At 40.4% G+C, this 18947-nt stretch overlaps 1 protein-coding gene across 4 annotated transcripts; it reads left to right on the forward strand.

The window, feature by feature from the left end:
• Positions 1-2622: 2622 nt before the first annotated feature.
• Positions 2623-17774, forward strand: LOC115104885 (WD repeat-containing protein 48-like). Of its 4 annotated transcripts, none has more exons than XM_029626257.1 (19): positions 2623-2700; positions 6810-6950; positions 7375-7453; positions 9558-9640; positions 9931-10060; positions 11095-11183; positions 11699-11821; positions 12061-12285; positions 12849-12923; positions 13138-13240; positions 13874-13971; positions 14089-14196; positions 14306-14402; positions 14523-14615; positions 14858-14963; positions 15199-15286; positions 15654-15730; positions 15903-16098; positions 16341-17774. In XM_029626257.1, exons 1-19 carry the CDS (start codon positions 2653-2655, stop codon positions 16434-16436), a joined length of 2055 nt encoding a protein of 684 aa, XP_029482117.1. In that variant the 5' UTR covers positions 2623-2652; the 3' UTR covers positions 16437-17774. The 4 variants fall into 4 exon arrangements, with proteins under 4 accessions (XP_029482117.1, XP_029482119.1, XP_029482118.1 ...); XM_029626259.1 differs by having other exon boundaries at positions 11720-11821; XM_029626258.1 differs by having other exon boundaries at positions 7378-7453.
• The last annotated feature ends 1173 nt before the right edge of the window (positions 17775-18947 follow it).

An 18947-nucleotide genomic window follows, 5' to 3' on the forward strand; every position in this document is an offset into this window, starting at 1 on the left:
TGAAGGTAGGATACATCACCTCCACTCCGCTGATCCTCAATACTGGGGACCCACAAGGGTGTCTGCTCAGAACCCTCCTGTACTCCCTGTTCACACATGACTGTGTGGCCAAGCACGCCTCCAACTCAATCATCAAGTTTGCAGACAACACAACAGTAGTAGGCTTGATTTCCAACGATGATGAGACAGCCTACAGGGAGGAGGTTAGGGCTCTCGGAGTGTGGTGCCTGGAAAACAACCTCCCACTCAACGTCAACAAAACAAAGGAGATGATCGTGGACTTCAGGAAACAGCAGAGAGTGCACCCCTCTATCTACATAGACAGGATCAGAGTGGAGAAGGTGGAAGGTTCCTTGGCGTACACATCACTGACAAACTGAAATGGACCACCCACACAGACAGTGTGGTGAAGAATGCGCAACAGAGCCTCTTCAACCTCAAGAGGCTAAAGAAATGTGGCTTGTCACCTAAAACCCTCACAAACGTTTACAGATACACAATTGAAAGCATCCTGTCGGGCTGTATCACCGCCTGGTACGGCAACTGCACCGTCTGCAACCGCAAGGCTCTCCAAAGGGGAGAATCTGCCCAACACATTACCGAGGGCAAACTACCCTCCCTCCAGAACACCTACAGCACCCGATGTCACAGGAAGGCCAAAAATATCATCAAGGACATCAACCACCCGGGCCACTGCCTGTTCACCCCACTATCATCCAGAAGGCGGGGTCAGTACAGGTGCATCAAAGCTGGGACCGAGAGACTGATAAACAGCTTTCATCTCAAGGCCATCAAACTGTTAAACAGCCATCACTAGTACATTAGAGGCATAGACTAGAGGCATAAACTAGAAATCACTGGCCACTTTAAGGAATGGAACACTCATTCCTTTAAAAATGTTTACATATTTGGCATTACTCATCTCATATGTATATACTGTATTCTATACTATTCTACGGTATCTTAGTCACTTAATAATGTTTACATATCTTGCATTACTCATCTCATATGTATATTGTGTATTCTATACTATTCTATGGTATCTTAGTCACTTAATATTTACATATCTGGATTTACTCATCTTATATGTATATACTGTTTTCTATACTATTCTACTGTATCTTAGTCCGTTCCGCTCTGACTTCGCTCGTCCATATGTATATAGTCTTAATTCATTACTACTTAGATTTGTGTGTATTGGGTATATGTTGTGTAATTTGTTAGATATTACTTGTTAGATATTACTGCACTGTCAGAGCTAGAAGCACAAGCATTTCGCTGCACCTGCAATAACATCTGCTAATCACGTGTATGTGACCAATAAAATGTTTTATATATATAATTTTTTTAAATGGAAAAATTGGACTATAAATTGTGCTGTCCTGTATTATACTCATGCTAACATTTATTATTCTATTCTACTGACAATAACCTGACATTTACTTTGTTTGTATTCTTATCTTTTATGATTTATTATTTTTGTTGTTGCATTGTCGAGAAGGAACCTGCAAGTAAGAATTTCGTTGGATGATGTATACTATGCACACAGTTGGGTAGGTTACTTTCTAAATGTAATCTGTTACAGTTACTAGTTACCTGTCCAAAATTGTAATCGGTAACTTTTGGATTACCCAAACTCAGTAACGTAATCTGATTACATTCAGTTACTTTTAGATTACCTTCCCCTTATGAGGCATTAGAAAACAAACATGTATGTTACAAATTGAACTACATCTATTGCAAGATAAATCAATGTTAACGTTTACATATCTGGCCATATACGGATGCTAATATTTTACTTTATGGGTTGGTTATGTAGGCTTCTTATAACCCATCGCTTTCTATTAAATGATATCATTACATGAATATATATATACTTTATAAATCCAAAAATGGATGTAGCTACTACAGACTGCCCCTTTAACTCTATCAAAAGTGTGCAAGTTTGAGCATGTAGCTAAATGAGAGAGCAGCAGTGTGATTCACATCAATGAGCTATGTAGATATCAATAAGAAGTGATATCCGTATCACCGTAGACTCCACCACTACTCTCATCCTTACCTCCAAGCGTTTATTCAAGTTGGATAATCTATGGATGTCGACAGCAGTCACACCATTGGAAGACATAGTTTGGACTGTAGCCTTCAAAAACCTATTCCTCCTCTTTTCCCGCGATCCATCAAATACATTTGCTGTTTAATCATAGTGGTCTTTGACTTGTGGTCAGACACGTTCAGGTGGAACAAACTTAAATTTGCGCTTTTTTTCAATGCTGATTTGAATGTCTGTCATTGAGAAAAGTGTCAAATATTTTTTTTTCGCAAACATCCTTTCTGAATTTAAAAATAATACTCGAAGTAAATCATCTAGTTTTTCAAACGTATTTGTAATCTGATTACAATAGTTTTGCTGGTAACGTGACGGATTACAGTTACCGTTTTTTTTGTAGTCCCTTACATGTAGCGGATTACTGTTACTCCCCAACGCCTGACTGTGCGTATCCTGTACGTATGACTAAAATACCACATCAAACGAAATGTTGATCTTGAAACGTGAACATTTTAGAAATAGGCGGGGTTTATGACTTTGTGGGTGTGGTAACTAGGGACAACCGCCTTATGGAAGTGACGTCAAGGTGTCATCATGTAAAGATGGCGACTCATCACAGGCAGAATGCTGCTGGGCGGAGAAAAGTCCAGGTAAATCACTAATGTATCTATCTTGTCATGCAGTTGCGTGCAGAGTAAAGATTTTTCAATTTGCATTCATACACGATACTTATCCGTGGAAATGTATATTTTGCCTGCTCGTCCGTGGATGTCTTTGAACCCTCAACGTGTGGCGGGCAAGTGCCGCCGGTCACTCCTCCCTCGGCTCTGGCATTACTAGCAGAGAGCTAGCTAGTTTAGCTTGCTGCTACTCAATACATTCTGCCGCCCGCTGCAAATGACTCAATTCGTTTGACGGAGACCGTGTCTCGTGTTTAATGGGTTGTCAAGGGATTTGCATGTGAACGTGCGGGGTTGTTATTTCAGGTCACTATAGACATTGAAGATTTACTCCGCGCCCACCCTCACTTCACGAGCTAGCTGGTTAGCTAGAAAATCACATCCCCTTTAGCAAGCTAGCTATGTGGTATGCAGCCAGTCGGATGGTACAATTATCTTTGTCCGATTACAATTGCATAGCCTTGATCCTATGCGATTGCTCGACGTCAGCAAACTGCTGTCACACACATGCTTTACGAATGATTGCATGCAGTATGTTCAATAAGTTAGTGTCCTTGTCCTCTGATTGCAATATGATTTACTCTGTATCCATTCAATAATGTTAGTTTGTATGTACATTGCCTTCAAAGTATTCACACCCATTGAGGTTAAACTTGTTTTGTTATTACAAATTGGGATGAAAATGGATTTAGTTGTCTTTGTATTTTTAAGGATCTACACAAAATATTATATTGTCAAAGTGGATAAATTGTATTTAAAAAAAAAAAAAGATTAATGAAAGATATTTGTTACATAAGTATTCAACCCCCTGAGTCAATACAATACATGTTAGAATCACCTTTGGCAGCGATTACAGCTGTGAGTCTTTCTGGGTAAGTCTTTAAGAGTGGATTGTACACTATTTGCCCGTTTTTTTTGTTTGTTGTTTTTTTACTCTTCGAGCTCTGTCAAGTTGGTTGTTGATCATTGCTAGTCAGCCATTTTCATGTCTTGCCATAGATTTTCAAGTCGATTTATGTCAACTGTAACTAGGCAACTCAGGAACATTCAATGTTGTCTTGGTAAGCAACTTGAGTGTATATTTGGCTTTGTTTTAGGTTATTGTCCAGCTGAAAGGTGAATTTGACTCCGTGTCTGAGAACCAGACTGAACCAGGTTTTCCTCTAGGATTATGTCCATTCATTTTCTATTCTGAAAAACTCCCTAGTCCAGTACATTACCAGTGTTTACAAGCCATTTATGACACTTGATTAGTTTCAGCAAGTGCTTACATGTTATTATAGAATGAACAACAATATAAATGCGATGTGTGAAGTGTTGGTCCCATGAATCATGAGGTGAAATAAAAGATCCAAGTTTTCCATACGCACAAAAAGCTTATTTCTCTAAAATGTTGTGCACAAATTTGTTTACATCCGTGTTAGTGAGCATTTATCCTTTGCCAAGACAATCCATCCACCTGACAGGTGTGGCATATCAAAAAGCTGATTAAACAGCATGATCATTTCTCAGGTGCACCTTGTGCTGGGGGGCACAATAAAAGGCCACTCTAAAATGTGCAGTTTTGTCACAACACAATGCCACAGATGTCTCAAGTTCTGAGGGAGCGTGCAATTGGCATGCTGACTGCAGGAATGTCAACGAGAGCAGTTGCCAGAATTTAATGTTCATTTATCTACCGTAAGCCACCTCCAACATTGTTTTAGAGAATTTGCAGTATGTCCAACTGGCCTCAACTGCAGACCATGTGTAACCATGCCAGCCCAGGACCTCCAAATCAAATTTTATTGGTCACATACACATGGTTAGCAGATGTTAATGCGAGCGTAGCAAAATGCTTGTGCAAATCAAATCAATCCCAGAACAACAGCAAAGTACGTTGTGAAGATGCTGGAGGAAACGGGGACAAAAGTATCTATATCCACAGTGAAACTAGTCCTATATCGACATAACCTGAAAGGCCGCTTAGCAAGGAAGAAGGCACTGCTCCAAAACCGCCATAAAAAAGCCAGACTACGGTTTGCAACTGCACATGGGGACAAAGATGGTACTTTTTGGAGAAATGTCCTCTGGTCTGATGAAACAAAAATAGAACTGTTTGGCCATAATGACCATTCTGTTTGGAGGGAAAAGGGGGAGGCTTGCAAGCCGAAGAACACCATCCCAACCATGAAGCACTGGGGTGGCAGCATCATGTTGTGGGGGTGCTTTGCTGCAGGAGGGACTAGTGCACTTCACAAATTTAGCATCATGAGAAAGGAAAATGATGTGGATGCATTGAAGCAACATCAGTCAGGAAGTTAAAGCTTGGTCGCAAATGGGTCTTCCAAATGAACAATGACCCCAAGCATACTTCCATAGTTGTGGCAAAATGGCTTAAGGACAACAAAGTCAAGGTATTGGAGTGGCCATCACAAAGCCCTGACCTCAATCCTACGGTAAAAGTGCAATATGTGCCATGTAAAAAAGCTAACGTTTAAGTTCGTTGCTCAGAACATATGAAAGCTGGTTGTTCAATATTCCCAGTTAAGAAGTTTTAGGTTGTAGTTAGTATAGGAATTATGACGCGTCAACTACTTCTCTCTCTACCATTTGTATTTCGTATACCTTTGACCATTGGATGTTCTAATAGGCACTTTAGTATTAGGTATACTATATCTCAGGAGTTGATAGGCTTGAAGTCATGAACAGAGCTGTGCTTCAAGCATTGCCAAGAGCTGCTGACAAATGCAGGAAAGTTTGAATGAGTGCTTACGAGCCTGCTGCTGCCTACCGCCGCTCAGTCAGACTGCTCTATCAAATATCAAATCATAGACTTAATTATAATATAGTAAACACACATATGAGCCTTCATAAACCAAATCCGTAAACTCATTAAAAAAACTAAACGTTTATTCTTTCAGTGAAATACGGAACCGTTCCGTATTTTATCGAACAGGTGGCAACCCTAAGTCTAAATATTGCTCTTACATTGCACAACCTCCAATGTTATGTCTTAATTATGTAAAATTCTGTCAAATTAGTTCGCAACGAGCCAGGTGGCCCAAACTGTTGTATATACCCTGACTCTGTGTGTGCAATGAACATGAGAAGTGACACAATTTCCCTAGTTATTATTGCCTTCTAACATTAATTTATTTTAACTAAATACTTCTTAAAACCTGCGTATCTACTTCTGTGTATTGATTTTAAGGCATTGATGTTTATGGTTAGGTACATTGGTGCAACGATTGGGCATTTTGTTAAATCATCACCCGTTTGGCGAAGTAGGCTGTGATTCGATGATAAATTAGCAGGCACCGCATTGATTATATGCAACGCAGGACAAGCTAGTTAACTTAGTAATATCATCAACCATGTGTAGTAAAAATTTTTTTATAAGAAGTTTTATGCTAGCTAGCAACTTTCCTTGGCTCCTTGCTGCACTCGCGTAACAGGTGGTCAGCCTGCCACGCAGTTTCCTCGTGGAATGCAATGTAATCAGCGTCCAAAAATGGCAATTACCGATTGTTATGAAAACGTGAAATCGGCCCAATTAATCGGCCATGCTGATTTAATCGGTCAACCTCTAATGTATACAAAATTCCTGGAAGCTGAAAATATCCCAGTTCTTCCATGGCCTGCATACTCGCCAGACATGCCACCCATTGAGTATATTTGGGATGGCCTGGATCAACGTGTACGACAGCGTGTTCTAATTCCCGCTGATATCCATAGACTTCGCACAGCCATTGAAGAGGAGTGGGATAACATTCCACAGGCCACAATCAACAGCCTGATCAACTCTATTGGAAGGAGATGTGTCGCAGCCCAAACCAATGCACGAGGCCAGATACTGACTGGTTTTCTGATTTACGCCCCTACCTTTCTTAAGGTATCTGTGACCAACCGATGCATGTTTTCCCATTCATGTAAAATCCATAGATTAGGGCCTAATAAATGTATTTAAATCGACTGATTTCCTTTATATGAACTGTAACTCAGTAAAATCAATGTCAAGGATTCACCAGAAACAATCCCAATCCATCTTCATTTTGTTATGTGGTTCAAATTGCACTCATATCCAATTCTCTGTGCAGGTATCCTATGTGATTAGGGATGAGGTGGAGAAGTATAACCGCAATGGGGTGAACGCCCTGCAGCTCGACCCGGCATTGAACCGCCTCTTCACAGCTGGCCGAGACTCCATCATTAGAATATGGAGCGTCAACCAGCACAAGGTAACCTGTCCGTCACCTACACACTTAACCTGGCAGGATGCCATCCTATCTTGACCCTTTGAATGCTTTTACTCTAGGTCACACTGATAGTTTCTGCTAAATAACACAGCCACAAAGTCAGATTCCACAGCCATTAAGTCTAAATGTGTTGATTGCTTGCATCCTATCACTTTTCAACTGTATTGGAGGAGAGGCTCCAAGGTCCCGGCCCTCTGACTTTCTTCTCCAATATGGGGGAGATGTGAGGTGTCAAGTAAAGAGAAATTGAGAAAGAGCTGATATGTATAGATGTACAGACCTATATCAATGGTCAATGTTCGAATGAAAAGCGCCAATCTTTTTGTTGTGCTGTTATTGGAATTGATTGTCATAGAATACTTGCATAAACCCACTGATATTGCAGCATAAGTCTTATTTATTGCAGCAGGACCCGTACATTGCATCGATGGAACACCACACGGACTGGGTCAATGACATCGTCCTCTGTTGCAATGGGAAGACATGTGAGTCCGTGTGATGTGTTAAGCCAGAATTGAAGTTCTCTGAGAACAGTGTCGAACAGAGCCCTACCCCTCAGAATGGATAGCCTATATTTTTTATTATTAAAGAATGATCACTGAAACACAACTACATTTTAGGACATATCCATCATATGCAAATTGCAAAACTGTTTTATGGATATTTGCTTGTACAGTGCCTACAGAATGGATTCACACGCCTTGACTTTCCACATTTCTTTTGTTACAAAGTGGGATTTATATGGATCTAATTGTCATTTTTTTGTCAATGATTTACACAAAATACTCTGTCAAAGTAGAAGAAAAAAATCTATATATTTTTTATGAAAAGTATTCAACCCCCTGAGTCAATACATGTTAGAATCACTTTGGCAGCGATTACAGCTGTCAGTCTTTCTGGATAAGTCTCTTAAGAGCGTTGCAAACCTGTATTGTACAATATTGGCCAGTTATTTATTTTTTTAACTCTTCAAGCTCTGTCGAGTTGGTTGTTGATCATTGCCATTTTCAAGTTTTGCCATAGATTTTCAAGCCAATTAAAGTAAACTGTAACTAGGCCACTCAGGAACGTTCAATGTGGTATTGGTGAGCAGCTCTAGTGTATATTTAGCCTTGAGTTTTAGGTTATTGTCCTGCTAAACGGTGGATTTTTGTCTCCCAGTGTCTGTTGGAAAGCAGACTGAACCAGGTTTTCCTCTAGGACTTTGCCTATGCAAAGTCCTTATCCTAAGAAACTCCCTAGTCCTTGCCGCTGACAAGTATACCCTTAACATGATGCAGCCACCACCGTGCTTGAAAATATGAAGAATGGTACTCAGTGATGTGTTTTCCCCAAACTAAAAGCTCAGTTCTTTTTGCAGTATTATTTTAGTGCCTTATTGCAAACAGGATGCATGTTTTGTAATATTTTTATTCTGTACAGGCTTCCTTTTCACTCTGTCATTTATACTGAACAAAAATATAAACGCAACATGTAAGTGTTGGTTTCATGAAGTGAAATAAGATCCCCCAATTTATTTTTATTTTTACATCAGCACAAAAAGCTTATTTCTCTAAAATGTTGTACACAAATTTGTTAACATCCCTGTTAGTGAGCATTTCTCTTTTGGCAAGAAAATCCATCCAGGTTTAGCATATCAAGAAGCTGAATAAACTTCATAATCATTGCACATAAAATGTTTTGTCACACAACACAATGCCACAGTTGTCTCAAGTTTTGAGGGAGCTTGCAATTAGCTTGTTGACTGCAGAAATGTCCACCAGAGCTGTTGCCAGAGAATTTAATGTTTATCTACCATAAGCCGCCTCCAACATTGTTTTAGAGAATTTGGCAGTACGTCCAACCAGCCTCACAACCGCAGACCATGTGTAACCACGCCAGCCCAGGACCTCCACATCTAACTTCTTCACCTGTGGGATTGTCTGAGACCAGCCACCCGGGCAGCTGATGAAATTGAGGAGTATTTCTGTCTGAAATAAAGCCCTTTTTGTGGGGATAAACTCATTCTGATTGGCTCCGCCTGGCTCCCCAGTGGTTGGCCTTGCACCATCCAAAGTGTCATAACTTCACCACGATCAAAGGGATATTCAATGTCTGCTTTTTTTTTTGGACCCTTCTACCAATGGGTGCCCTTTGCGAGGCATTGGAAAACCTCACTGGTGTGTGTAGTTGAATCTGTGTTTGAAATTAACTGCTTGACTGAGGGTCCCACGTAATTATGTGTGGGTACAGCGATGGGGTAGTCATTCAAAAATCCTAAAGTTATTCCGGCTTGCCATAACAGAGGTTGAATACTTATTGACTCAAGACATTCCACCTTTTATTTTTAATTAATTTATGAGAACATAATTCCGCTTTGAAATCTAAATGTAATCAATTTCAAATTCAGGTTGTAACACAACAAAATGTGAAAGTCAGGTGGTGTGAATACTTTCTGAAGGCACTGTATATATTTTGAATGTTTTGTAGTCTGGTACAGTTAAGCCTGCAAGCAATTTTTATAAATAAGTTGTCACCTTGTCGCTTTTTAAAGCCATATTACCTTTTCCTATTGATCCTGTGTCTGAATAATCTCACTCTGTATTCCAGTGATATCTGCTTCCTCAGACACCACAGTGAAAGTCTGGAATGCGCATAAGGGATTCTGCATGTCCACATTGCGAACACACAAGGTAAGCAATACCATACTGATAGCTCCAAAATACCACACCTCTAATCCCATTTCAAGTGGCATCACAAAGGCCTGAATGCGATCTTAAGAATAGTACCCAGTGTTCACACATCTTCGTTTGAGATCAATGCATATTTAAAGCGAAAGTTACGATGCAGCTGTAGAGAAATAAAGTTGTATTACATTTAGCATGCACATTTCAGGATATGTCCTTTAGCCTAATCGGAACCAAAATCTAATTTTAAAAGCACTGAGACTTGGTATCAAAACCCTATGGTTTTGTCTGTACAGGACTATGTCAAAGCCTTAGCCTATGCCAAGGACAAGGAGTTGGTGGCCTCAGCAGGGCTGGACAGACAGATCTTCCTATGGGACGTCAACACACTAACAGCACTGACTGCCTCCAATAACACCGTCACCAGTGAGTATGCTCTCTCATCTGGATCATGTTCATTCAGCACCAAACTGGGAAAAAAAGGACTAACCGGGGGAGGGATTACCTGGACTGGACTGTTAATTGAATGTTTTCTGTTGCATGCCCTAATGAACATAACTCAGCTACCATGTCATGGGCACACCCTGGACTGAGTATTTTAAATGTTCACTGGACTACTTGGAATGTACTGTACAGATATAGATATACAGTACATCTATCTGGAGGAATCGCTCGTTGAAGACTATATCTGTGTTCGAATGCTCATACGAACCTCACTAACCTATTTGTGATGTAAATTGAGTATGTACTAGGCTTATTGGTCATTGTATGGATATAGTTAGTATGCCAAAAGTTTCCAGATGATGTACTAAATTCACTAAAATACGAAGCATACAAGCAGTAGACACTATTTCCGTGCATAATGCAGTTCTTCATAAATGGGCGTGGCTGATGATGCAGCCGAAGTCTGACGAGCGGATACAAATTAATTGCTTTAACTAATTATGACAAATGTTAAGACCATGTTGAGCAGTAAAGTAATGCCTTTTCAAATAACTTACATTACACCTTATGTTGGCTGACAATGTGTTAGCCACACTAGCCTTACAAACAGCATATCATTACAGCAGTTGCGTGTATGTACCGTTATGTTAGCTAGCGACCTAAAGGTCGTTGGCTACTAATACATCAAACTTGCCAGTATATTAACTATATACTATCTAACTACCCAACGTTTATTGACTTGATTATTCACGTCATTCTTAGGTTAGCTAAGTAGTATAGTCGTTGTGCGTTCTCAATGGACATTGTTAATGAAGTTGTAAGATGTCTAGCTAGTATATACGCATTAAGTATGTAGTACGTTAGTATGGGTATTCGAACACAGCTAATGTCCTCAAGTACCCATCAATTTGAATGATGGCCATGGGTATCTTTACGGGTCTTTAAGTGCCACTGACTAACCAGAAGTCTGTTGAGAAAGACCTGAGTGTTGTAACTATGTTGTTGTCGTCTCCCAGCCTCCTCACTGAGTGGGAACAAAGACTCCATCTACAGTCTGGCTATGAATCAGATGGGCACCGTCATAGTGTCAGGGTCCACTGAAAAGGTGGGTTCTTAAATCACATTTGTATTGATATATTCTTAATGTTTCCAGTGGTGTGATGACATTTGTTATAATACTTCCAGCTAACTGAAGCTGATTTACTTTACTGCCATTTTCTAAAGTGAGATTTGTTTAAAGGTTCAAAGCAGCCATTTTATCTCAATATCAAATAATTTATGGGTAACAATTAAGTACCTTACTGTGATTGTTCAATTAAAATGGTCAAAAACAAAAATAGGTTCTTAGCAAAGAGCAATTTCTGGGAGTGGTCTGAGTGGGGAAGGGAAAACTAGCTGTTATTGGCCGAGAGGTTTGGAACTCTCTTTCTCATTGGTCTATTAACTAAATTACTGCCAGTTTTTGTTGGTGGGACACACCATGAACAAGTTTGCCACCAACAAAAATGTAAACCTCTGCGTGTAAGTGTTCCACCAACAAAAACCTTAAACTATATTTTTACATTTTTTGGTTTGGCAATTCGAAATTAACTATGTTTTTTTTCCATATACCTCATAAAGAGTGAATGTGCCCTTTTAAAGGTACTGAGAGTTTGGGATCCTCGAACCTGTGCCAAACTGATGAAGTTGAAAGGCCACACTGACAACGTCAAATCATTACTGCTAAACAGGGATGGCACTCAGGTAAGGATGTCCCTTAAAAATCGTATCTTGTCCCTCACCTTTAAAAATGTAATCCACTGGTACTCTTTTGTGGAAGCCTTATTTTTCATATAGGGACAAAGAGGACTACTTTTTTTTTTAAATACCATTTGGAGGATTTCTGGAATCAGCAGGGAATGAACTGTGAGGGATGCCTCCAACCTGAAATTTTCAACTGGGATTTCGCCTTCCTAATGTTACAGCTCTCTTTTTCCGCCCAGTGTCTCTCGGGCAGCTCAGACGGGACCATCCGGTTGTGGTCGCTGGGGCAGCAGCGGTGCATCGCCACCTACCGGGTGCACGATGAGGGCGTGTGGGCCCTACAGGTCAACGAGGCCTTCACGCATGTCTACTCTGGTGGCCGTGACCGCAAGATCTACTGCACTGACCTGAGGAACCCAGAGCTCCGTATGCTCATCTGTGAGGAGAAGGCCCCCGTCCTCAAGGTGAGAGGGGTGTGGTTACTGGGATACTCTGAGCAACATCTGTAACTTGTAGTTGCAACATCTGTAACTTGTAGTTGCAACATCTGTAACTTGTAGATATTAGGCCTGGATGTTTATTGGACTTAAGTATTTTGAGCCATATACAATCCAATCATAATGTTACAATGTTTTTTCTTATCTCAGCCTTAAAGGCCCAGTGCAGTCAAAAACATGTATTTACCTGTGTTTTATATATATTTACACACTATGAGGTTGGAATAATACTGTGCAATTGTGAAAGTGATGATAATGCCCTTTTAGTGTAAGAGATGTTTGAAAATACCACCTGAAATTTCAGCCTGTTTTGGTAGGATGGAGTTTTGGCCTGCCGGGTGACATCTCCAAAATTCTTGCTTGAGAAATCGCTCTTTGCTAAGAAGCTATTTATCTTTCTTTTTTACAGTTGTAATTTAAAACAAACATAGTAAGGTACTAAATTGTTACCAAGAAAGGATTTGATATTGAGCTAAAACCGGCTGCATTGGACCTTTAAGTGAAGGCTGCTCTGTCTCTCCCTGGTTCAGATGGAGCTGGACCACTCAGCTGACCCCCCCACGGCCCTCTGGGTCTCCACCACCAAGTCCACCGTCAACAAATGGGTAAGCATCAAAGCTGGAGTGGAACAACAGGGGTTTTATATGAGTAATTGATATGTTAATATTACATGGAAGTAGAATTAAACTGGATATAACACAGTAGAAACAAAGAATTCCGTATAGCCTGTGTGTCTCTTCTAAGAGAACCTTGTGTCTGTATACTTTTAATGCAATGTTCACTCCCTGATTTAATGTTTCCTGTCATGATTCATTGAAGTCTCTGAAGGGCATTCACAATTTCCGAGCATCTGGAGATTACGACAACGACTGCACTACTCCCCTGACGCCTCTCTGCACACAGCCCGAGCAGGTTGTTAAAGGTAAACATTTAACTTCATAAGTTTATCTTTGTATTGCAAATTCTGGTATTTAGAATGTAATAGATATTGTACACTGAGTGTACAAAACATTATGAACACCTGCTCTTTCTGACCAGGTGAATCCAGGTGAAAGCAATGATCCCTTATTGACTTGTTAAATCCACTTCAGTCAGTGTAGAGGAGACGGGTTGAAGAAGGATTTTAAAGCTTTGAAGCAATTGAGACATGGATTGTCTATGTCTGCCATTCAGAGGGTGAATGGGCAAGGCAAAAGATTTCAGTGCCTTTGAACGGGGTATGGTAGTATGTGCCAGGCGCTGTGGTTTGTGGCAAGAACTGCAACGCTGCTGGGTTTTTCACGCTCAACCGTTTCCCGTGTGTATCAAGAACAATCCACGACCCAAAGGACATCATCCAACTTGACACAACTGTGGGAAGCATTGGGGTCAACATGGGCCAACATCCCTGTGGAATGCATTTGACACCTTGTAGAGTCCATGCCCCAACAAATTGAGGCTATTCTGAGGGCAAACGGGGGGGGGGTGCAATTCAATATTAGGAAGGTGTTCTTAATGTTTTGTACACTGTACGTTCTAGGCATAAATGGGTGTCATGTGTATTTCTGTCCACTAGGCGGAGCCAGCATTATTCAGTGCCACATTCTGAATGACAAGAGACATATACTAACCAAAGATACCAACAACAACGTTGCATACTGGGATATTTTAAAGGTGCGTGCCCATTGCCTTCTGTGTTTTACATTTGGGTTTTCTGCCATCTTCCGTCTCTCTGCCATCTCTTCATCGTTTGCCATATTTTTTGATTGAATACCTGTTGTCCTCATTCAGGCGTGTAAAGGGGAAGACCTGGGAAAGATGGAGTTCGACGAAGAGATTAAAAAGAGGTTTAAAATGGTGTATGTGCCAAACTGGTTCTCTGTGGATCTTAAGACTGGGGTAAGATGATCCTGCCTTCTTATTTTTACACTGTAAAGCTTTGGACAGTAATAGCAATAGGTAGGATAGTGATTTGCCTTCATTTTAATGCACATATTCCGTTGGGTAGATGTTGACCATCACGCTGGATGAGAGTGACTGCTTTGCTGCGTGGGTGTCGGCCAAGGATGCAGGCTTCTCCAGTCCTGATGGGGCTGATCCCAAATGTGAGCGCTTTTAAAATAAAATGTACTGCCATGCAAGATCAAGTGGACTTTTTACCCACACAAAGTGAACATGGTCCCATATGTGCAGTACCGTCGGTATAGAGTTGTCTTCTCTTCTAGTGAACCTGGGTGGACTGCTGCTGCAGGCCTTACTGGAGTATTGGCCCCGGACACACGTCAACCCTATGGATGAAGAAACCGAGATGAACCACGGTGCGCTGTTACACACACACACACACACACTTGCAAAAAAGGCATTTCACTGTACTTGTGCACGTGACATTAACACTTGAAAAACACACTTACACCTACTACTGTAGTAATATGTATATAATAATAATATGAAGTATAATGCAAGCAGTCTTTGATATTCTTCCGACGTTATTGAGTTGAATTAAATCTGTCAGTGATAGTCCATGTTCTGATGGTGTGTGTGTGTGTGTGTCTGTCTTCAGTGAACGGGGAGCATGAGAGCAGGATACAGAAAGGTAATGGCTACTTCCATGTTCCCCCTCACACGCCAGTCATCTTTGGAGAGGCAGGGGGAAGGACCCTGTTCAGGTAAAATACACAGCATTACTTAGAATACATGAAATATGAACATTTTCCATCCATGCTGCTGTTGAAGTCTGTGCTAAACCGCCCTGTCACAGTCAGACATGGTTGGAAATAGTACTGGTTTTCGTTGAAATACTGTACCTAAGTGGCACTCAATCAAGCTTTTTCCAGTGTAATGGAACCAATGGAATAGTCCCAGAAGTGCAAACCCCACCCACCCGGCCCTCTCTTTCTCCAGGTTGTTGTGTCGAGACTCGGGTGGTGAAACTGAGTCCATGTTGCTCAACGAGACCGTGCCACAGTGGGTCATCGACATTACCGTGGATGTGAGCTCTCGACTTATTATTAATGATAAATATAATACATGTACAGTCCCAGTCAAAAGTTTGGACACACCTACTCATTCAAGGGTTTTTCTTTTATTTGTACTATTTTCTACATTGCACAATAACAGTGAAGACCTCAAAACTATGAAATAACACATATGGAATTATGTAGTAACCAAAAAAGTGTTAAACATATCAAAATATATTTAGAATTCTTCAAAGTAGCCACCCATTGCCTTGATGACAGCTTTGCACACTCTTCTGTGACTGGTACTGTCTATGTATCTTCTAACATTACAGTATTATAGCTAATTGTGTAGTGTTGATACAATATGGTTCTCATGTTTGATTCTTCCCTGTGATTTAGAAAAATATGCCCAAATTCAACAAAATCCCATTCTACCTCCAGCCTCATTCTTCCTCCGGTGCAAAAACCTTAAAGAAGTAAGTACAACATTTTAAACTGACAATCTGTTTTCTGTACCTATTATTGTTCTTTGTTCATCCTTCCCTGCGAAACACATTTTCCTAATGGTATCATTCACTTGAACTATTTATCTCACCGTTCAATGTTCTAAGCTTGCAGTTATGTTCCAACGTTGTGGTTCTTCCGTAGGGACCGTCTGTCGGCCAGCGACATGCTCCAGGTGAGGAAGGTGATGGAACACGTATATGAGAAGATCATAAACCTGGACAACGAGTCTCAGACAGGGGCCTCGGGGAACAACGACAAGCCCAGCGAGCAGCAGAAGGAGGAGGAGGACGTGGCCGTGCTGGCCGAGGAGAAGATTGAGCTGCTCTGTCAGGATCAGGTACTGTACAAAAACCCTACCTCTTCAAAGAGTATCTTAAACACCCCCCCCCCCTTTCTAGCTCTGACTTTGCTGATAGCTACTTTGTTGAGGAAAAGTGTACTTACTATGCCTGTGATATATAGTTGTCCCACCTAGCTATTTTCAGATGAATACACTAACTGTAAGTCCACTCTGGATAAGAGCGTTTGCTAAATGACTAAAATGTATTAATGTATGTTCCCACTTTTTGTTGTCTGTAGGTATTGGATCCCAACATGGACCTGCGGACGGTCAAGCATTTTATCTGGAAGAGTGGCGGAGACCTAACCCTTCACTATCGGCAGAAGTCCACGTGAGGTCGCCGGTGGCATCTTGTGCTATCCTGACCACCACCTCCTTCTTCTGGAACCAAACATGGACTGTTCAAACTCATCCAACCAGATCCATGTGTTAGTAACACAAACCTGTGCTCAACGACTCCTTGTTAGAGCCTTATAACCCCTCAGAAAGCATTTGTTTGGTCCGTAGCCAGAGTGTCACACAATAATCACTGTTCTCCAATCAGCCAGAACACACAAGGAGAAAGGAGGGTAACTATTGTTACTGTGTACAGTGAATGGACTGAAGACATTTCCAGGGCAATTTAAGGTTCTTTGTCATTTAGGTTTTATTTTATGACGTTTCCTTGCCTCCTTTTTGTTATTATTTTTTTTTCCTTTTTTGTAAGTAAGATTTTTATTGACGTGCCCATCTTCTGAGAGAGAAGGCGTGACAACCAGCTTGAGAAAGTCACTATGCTTGGAGGTTCACTTTGTGACATGAGTATGTTTTAGTTTTTGTTGGGCTCCCATACATTCCTAGAACATGCTTGTTTCCGGCCACCTATCACCACCCTTCATCCTCGTCCATGGTTACGAAAGGGTTTATTGAGGAACATTTTCTGGATAGTCAGGTGACCATTCAAACCAATCAAAGACTTGACAGAATGTAAAGACATGACAATGTTTATTGTATGTCGTGTGATATTCCTCAGTTACCTCAGTTTGGCAACTGACTGATGTATTGAAAGCTGCTGTGTGAAGCTTCTCTCACCAAATGGACACATACAAGTACACATTCCCCATACTATCTCTTTAGCGAACACTTAAATTACTGAACCTATCTTTCTTTTTGTAAATAGACTGTCATATTTTATAGGCAACTTGGCACAAGTTGTACTTCTGATCATCAGGAACATTATATTTCCTTTTTTTTTTAGCAAAGCCTATGTTATTTTCAAAAGGGTACTTTCTCGTGTAAAAAAATATATATATATCATTAAAATCACAAATGTCAAGAAGCAACAGGTATGTACAATTTAAAGGACCCACTGAATCAGGATGTTTATAGGCTACTGTACTGTATTTGAGAGCAAAGCTAAATTGTTGTCATTGGCATTACCCATGACAGTCTGCTGCTAAATCGGCCTATATCCATTATACACTGACAAAGTTTATGGAGGGATATTCTTGAGGAAAGTGGAGGGATTCACAACTTTTTTTTTATGCCAACGAAATGAAGACTGCTCTCAAACTCCAACAATGTGAATTTCACAGTGTTATAGCAAATGTATTATAATAAAGAATTTATTTGGTTTTAATCCTAAAGAAACTGGTTGTTGAATTATCTCTACATTAAAAAAAGCTACTAAAGAATTATATGCCTCTGTATCCACAACCGCTTATGCTCTGAAGTGCTGATTGTAATTTAATATATATTGTGGGTGCATAAACTCATAATAAATTTGACAACATGACAATGAGAATAACATGCTTTTGAATTTCAGAGGAAGATGAATTGCATTGATCTGAGACTTAAGATCAGAAATCACATTGCTGAATTCCAGGACACAAAAGGCTACCACTTGCAATGTGGAATATGATATTTGTCTTGGAATACAAATGTTGCTGGAAGCAGGAGTGCAGTTGTCATGGTCTGAGCTCTGTCAGCTATGGGTCTGTACATCTGCAAGTATGTGTAAGTGCTCAACTATACAGTGTGTGTGTATATATATATATGACATTTCTTGCAATTGTATAGTCATCCCTGAAGTTCTCTTAATCTATATCTCCAGATTGTTTCCAGAGAGCCAATCAGGGATCATCAACTAGAATCAGCCACCTGACGATTTATTTCTTGAACGGATGGTCAGGGGACCTGAACATAATTACAAATAATTGGTAGACTGCAAATTGACAGCAAGAAGCCCAAGCAGATTTAATATTTGAAATTGGGGCCATGGCCGCCAGTTGGGGAACCCCGCATGGTTCGATCTGACCAATTATTTATATATACACTAGATGACAGACGGGGAGCTGTTTTGAAGCCAACATGGCTCCATCTTGGCACTCCCCCGTCAACGTAGAAAACGATTTTGGAAGCTATAGAAATTCGTTTTTTAACGTCTACATTTGTTTTTGCCATGTTTATTCTATTACAGACACCTTAATAGGCTTGGGCGGTATACCGTATACCAGTGGTATTTGGAAAAAGCCACAGGAGGATTTTTCTATACTATAAATACCATCAAAACTATTAATTTTGAAGTTTTTCAATAAATGTTAATATTTTTTGCGACATTTTTAGTTATTACCTGCAATCAACTTGTGCAATACCCTAGAAGATTAAGAAGATTGCGTTCATTTCATCTGTCAAATTATTTTAAATGATTACGTTTACCGTAGATCCCCAGAACAGTTGGGCCAGTCAGGTGTTTGTTTGTAAATAGCACAATAAGAGAAAGCATGCGGGTGAGGCCATAGCGTTCCATATCTATCGACGAGGCTGTTGTGTGGCGTACGAGTTGATGAAGTTACACTTGTATGCAA

This window comes from Oncorhynchus nerka, linkage group LG22 (assembly GCF_034236695.1).
Source record: "Oncorhynchus nerka isolate Pitt River linkage group LG22, Oner_Uvic_2.0, whole genome shotgun sequence".
Taxonomy (NCBI): domain Eukaryota; kingdom Metazoa; phylum Chordata; class Actinopteri; order Salmoniformes; family Salmonidae; genus Oncorhynchus; species Oncorhynchus nerka.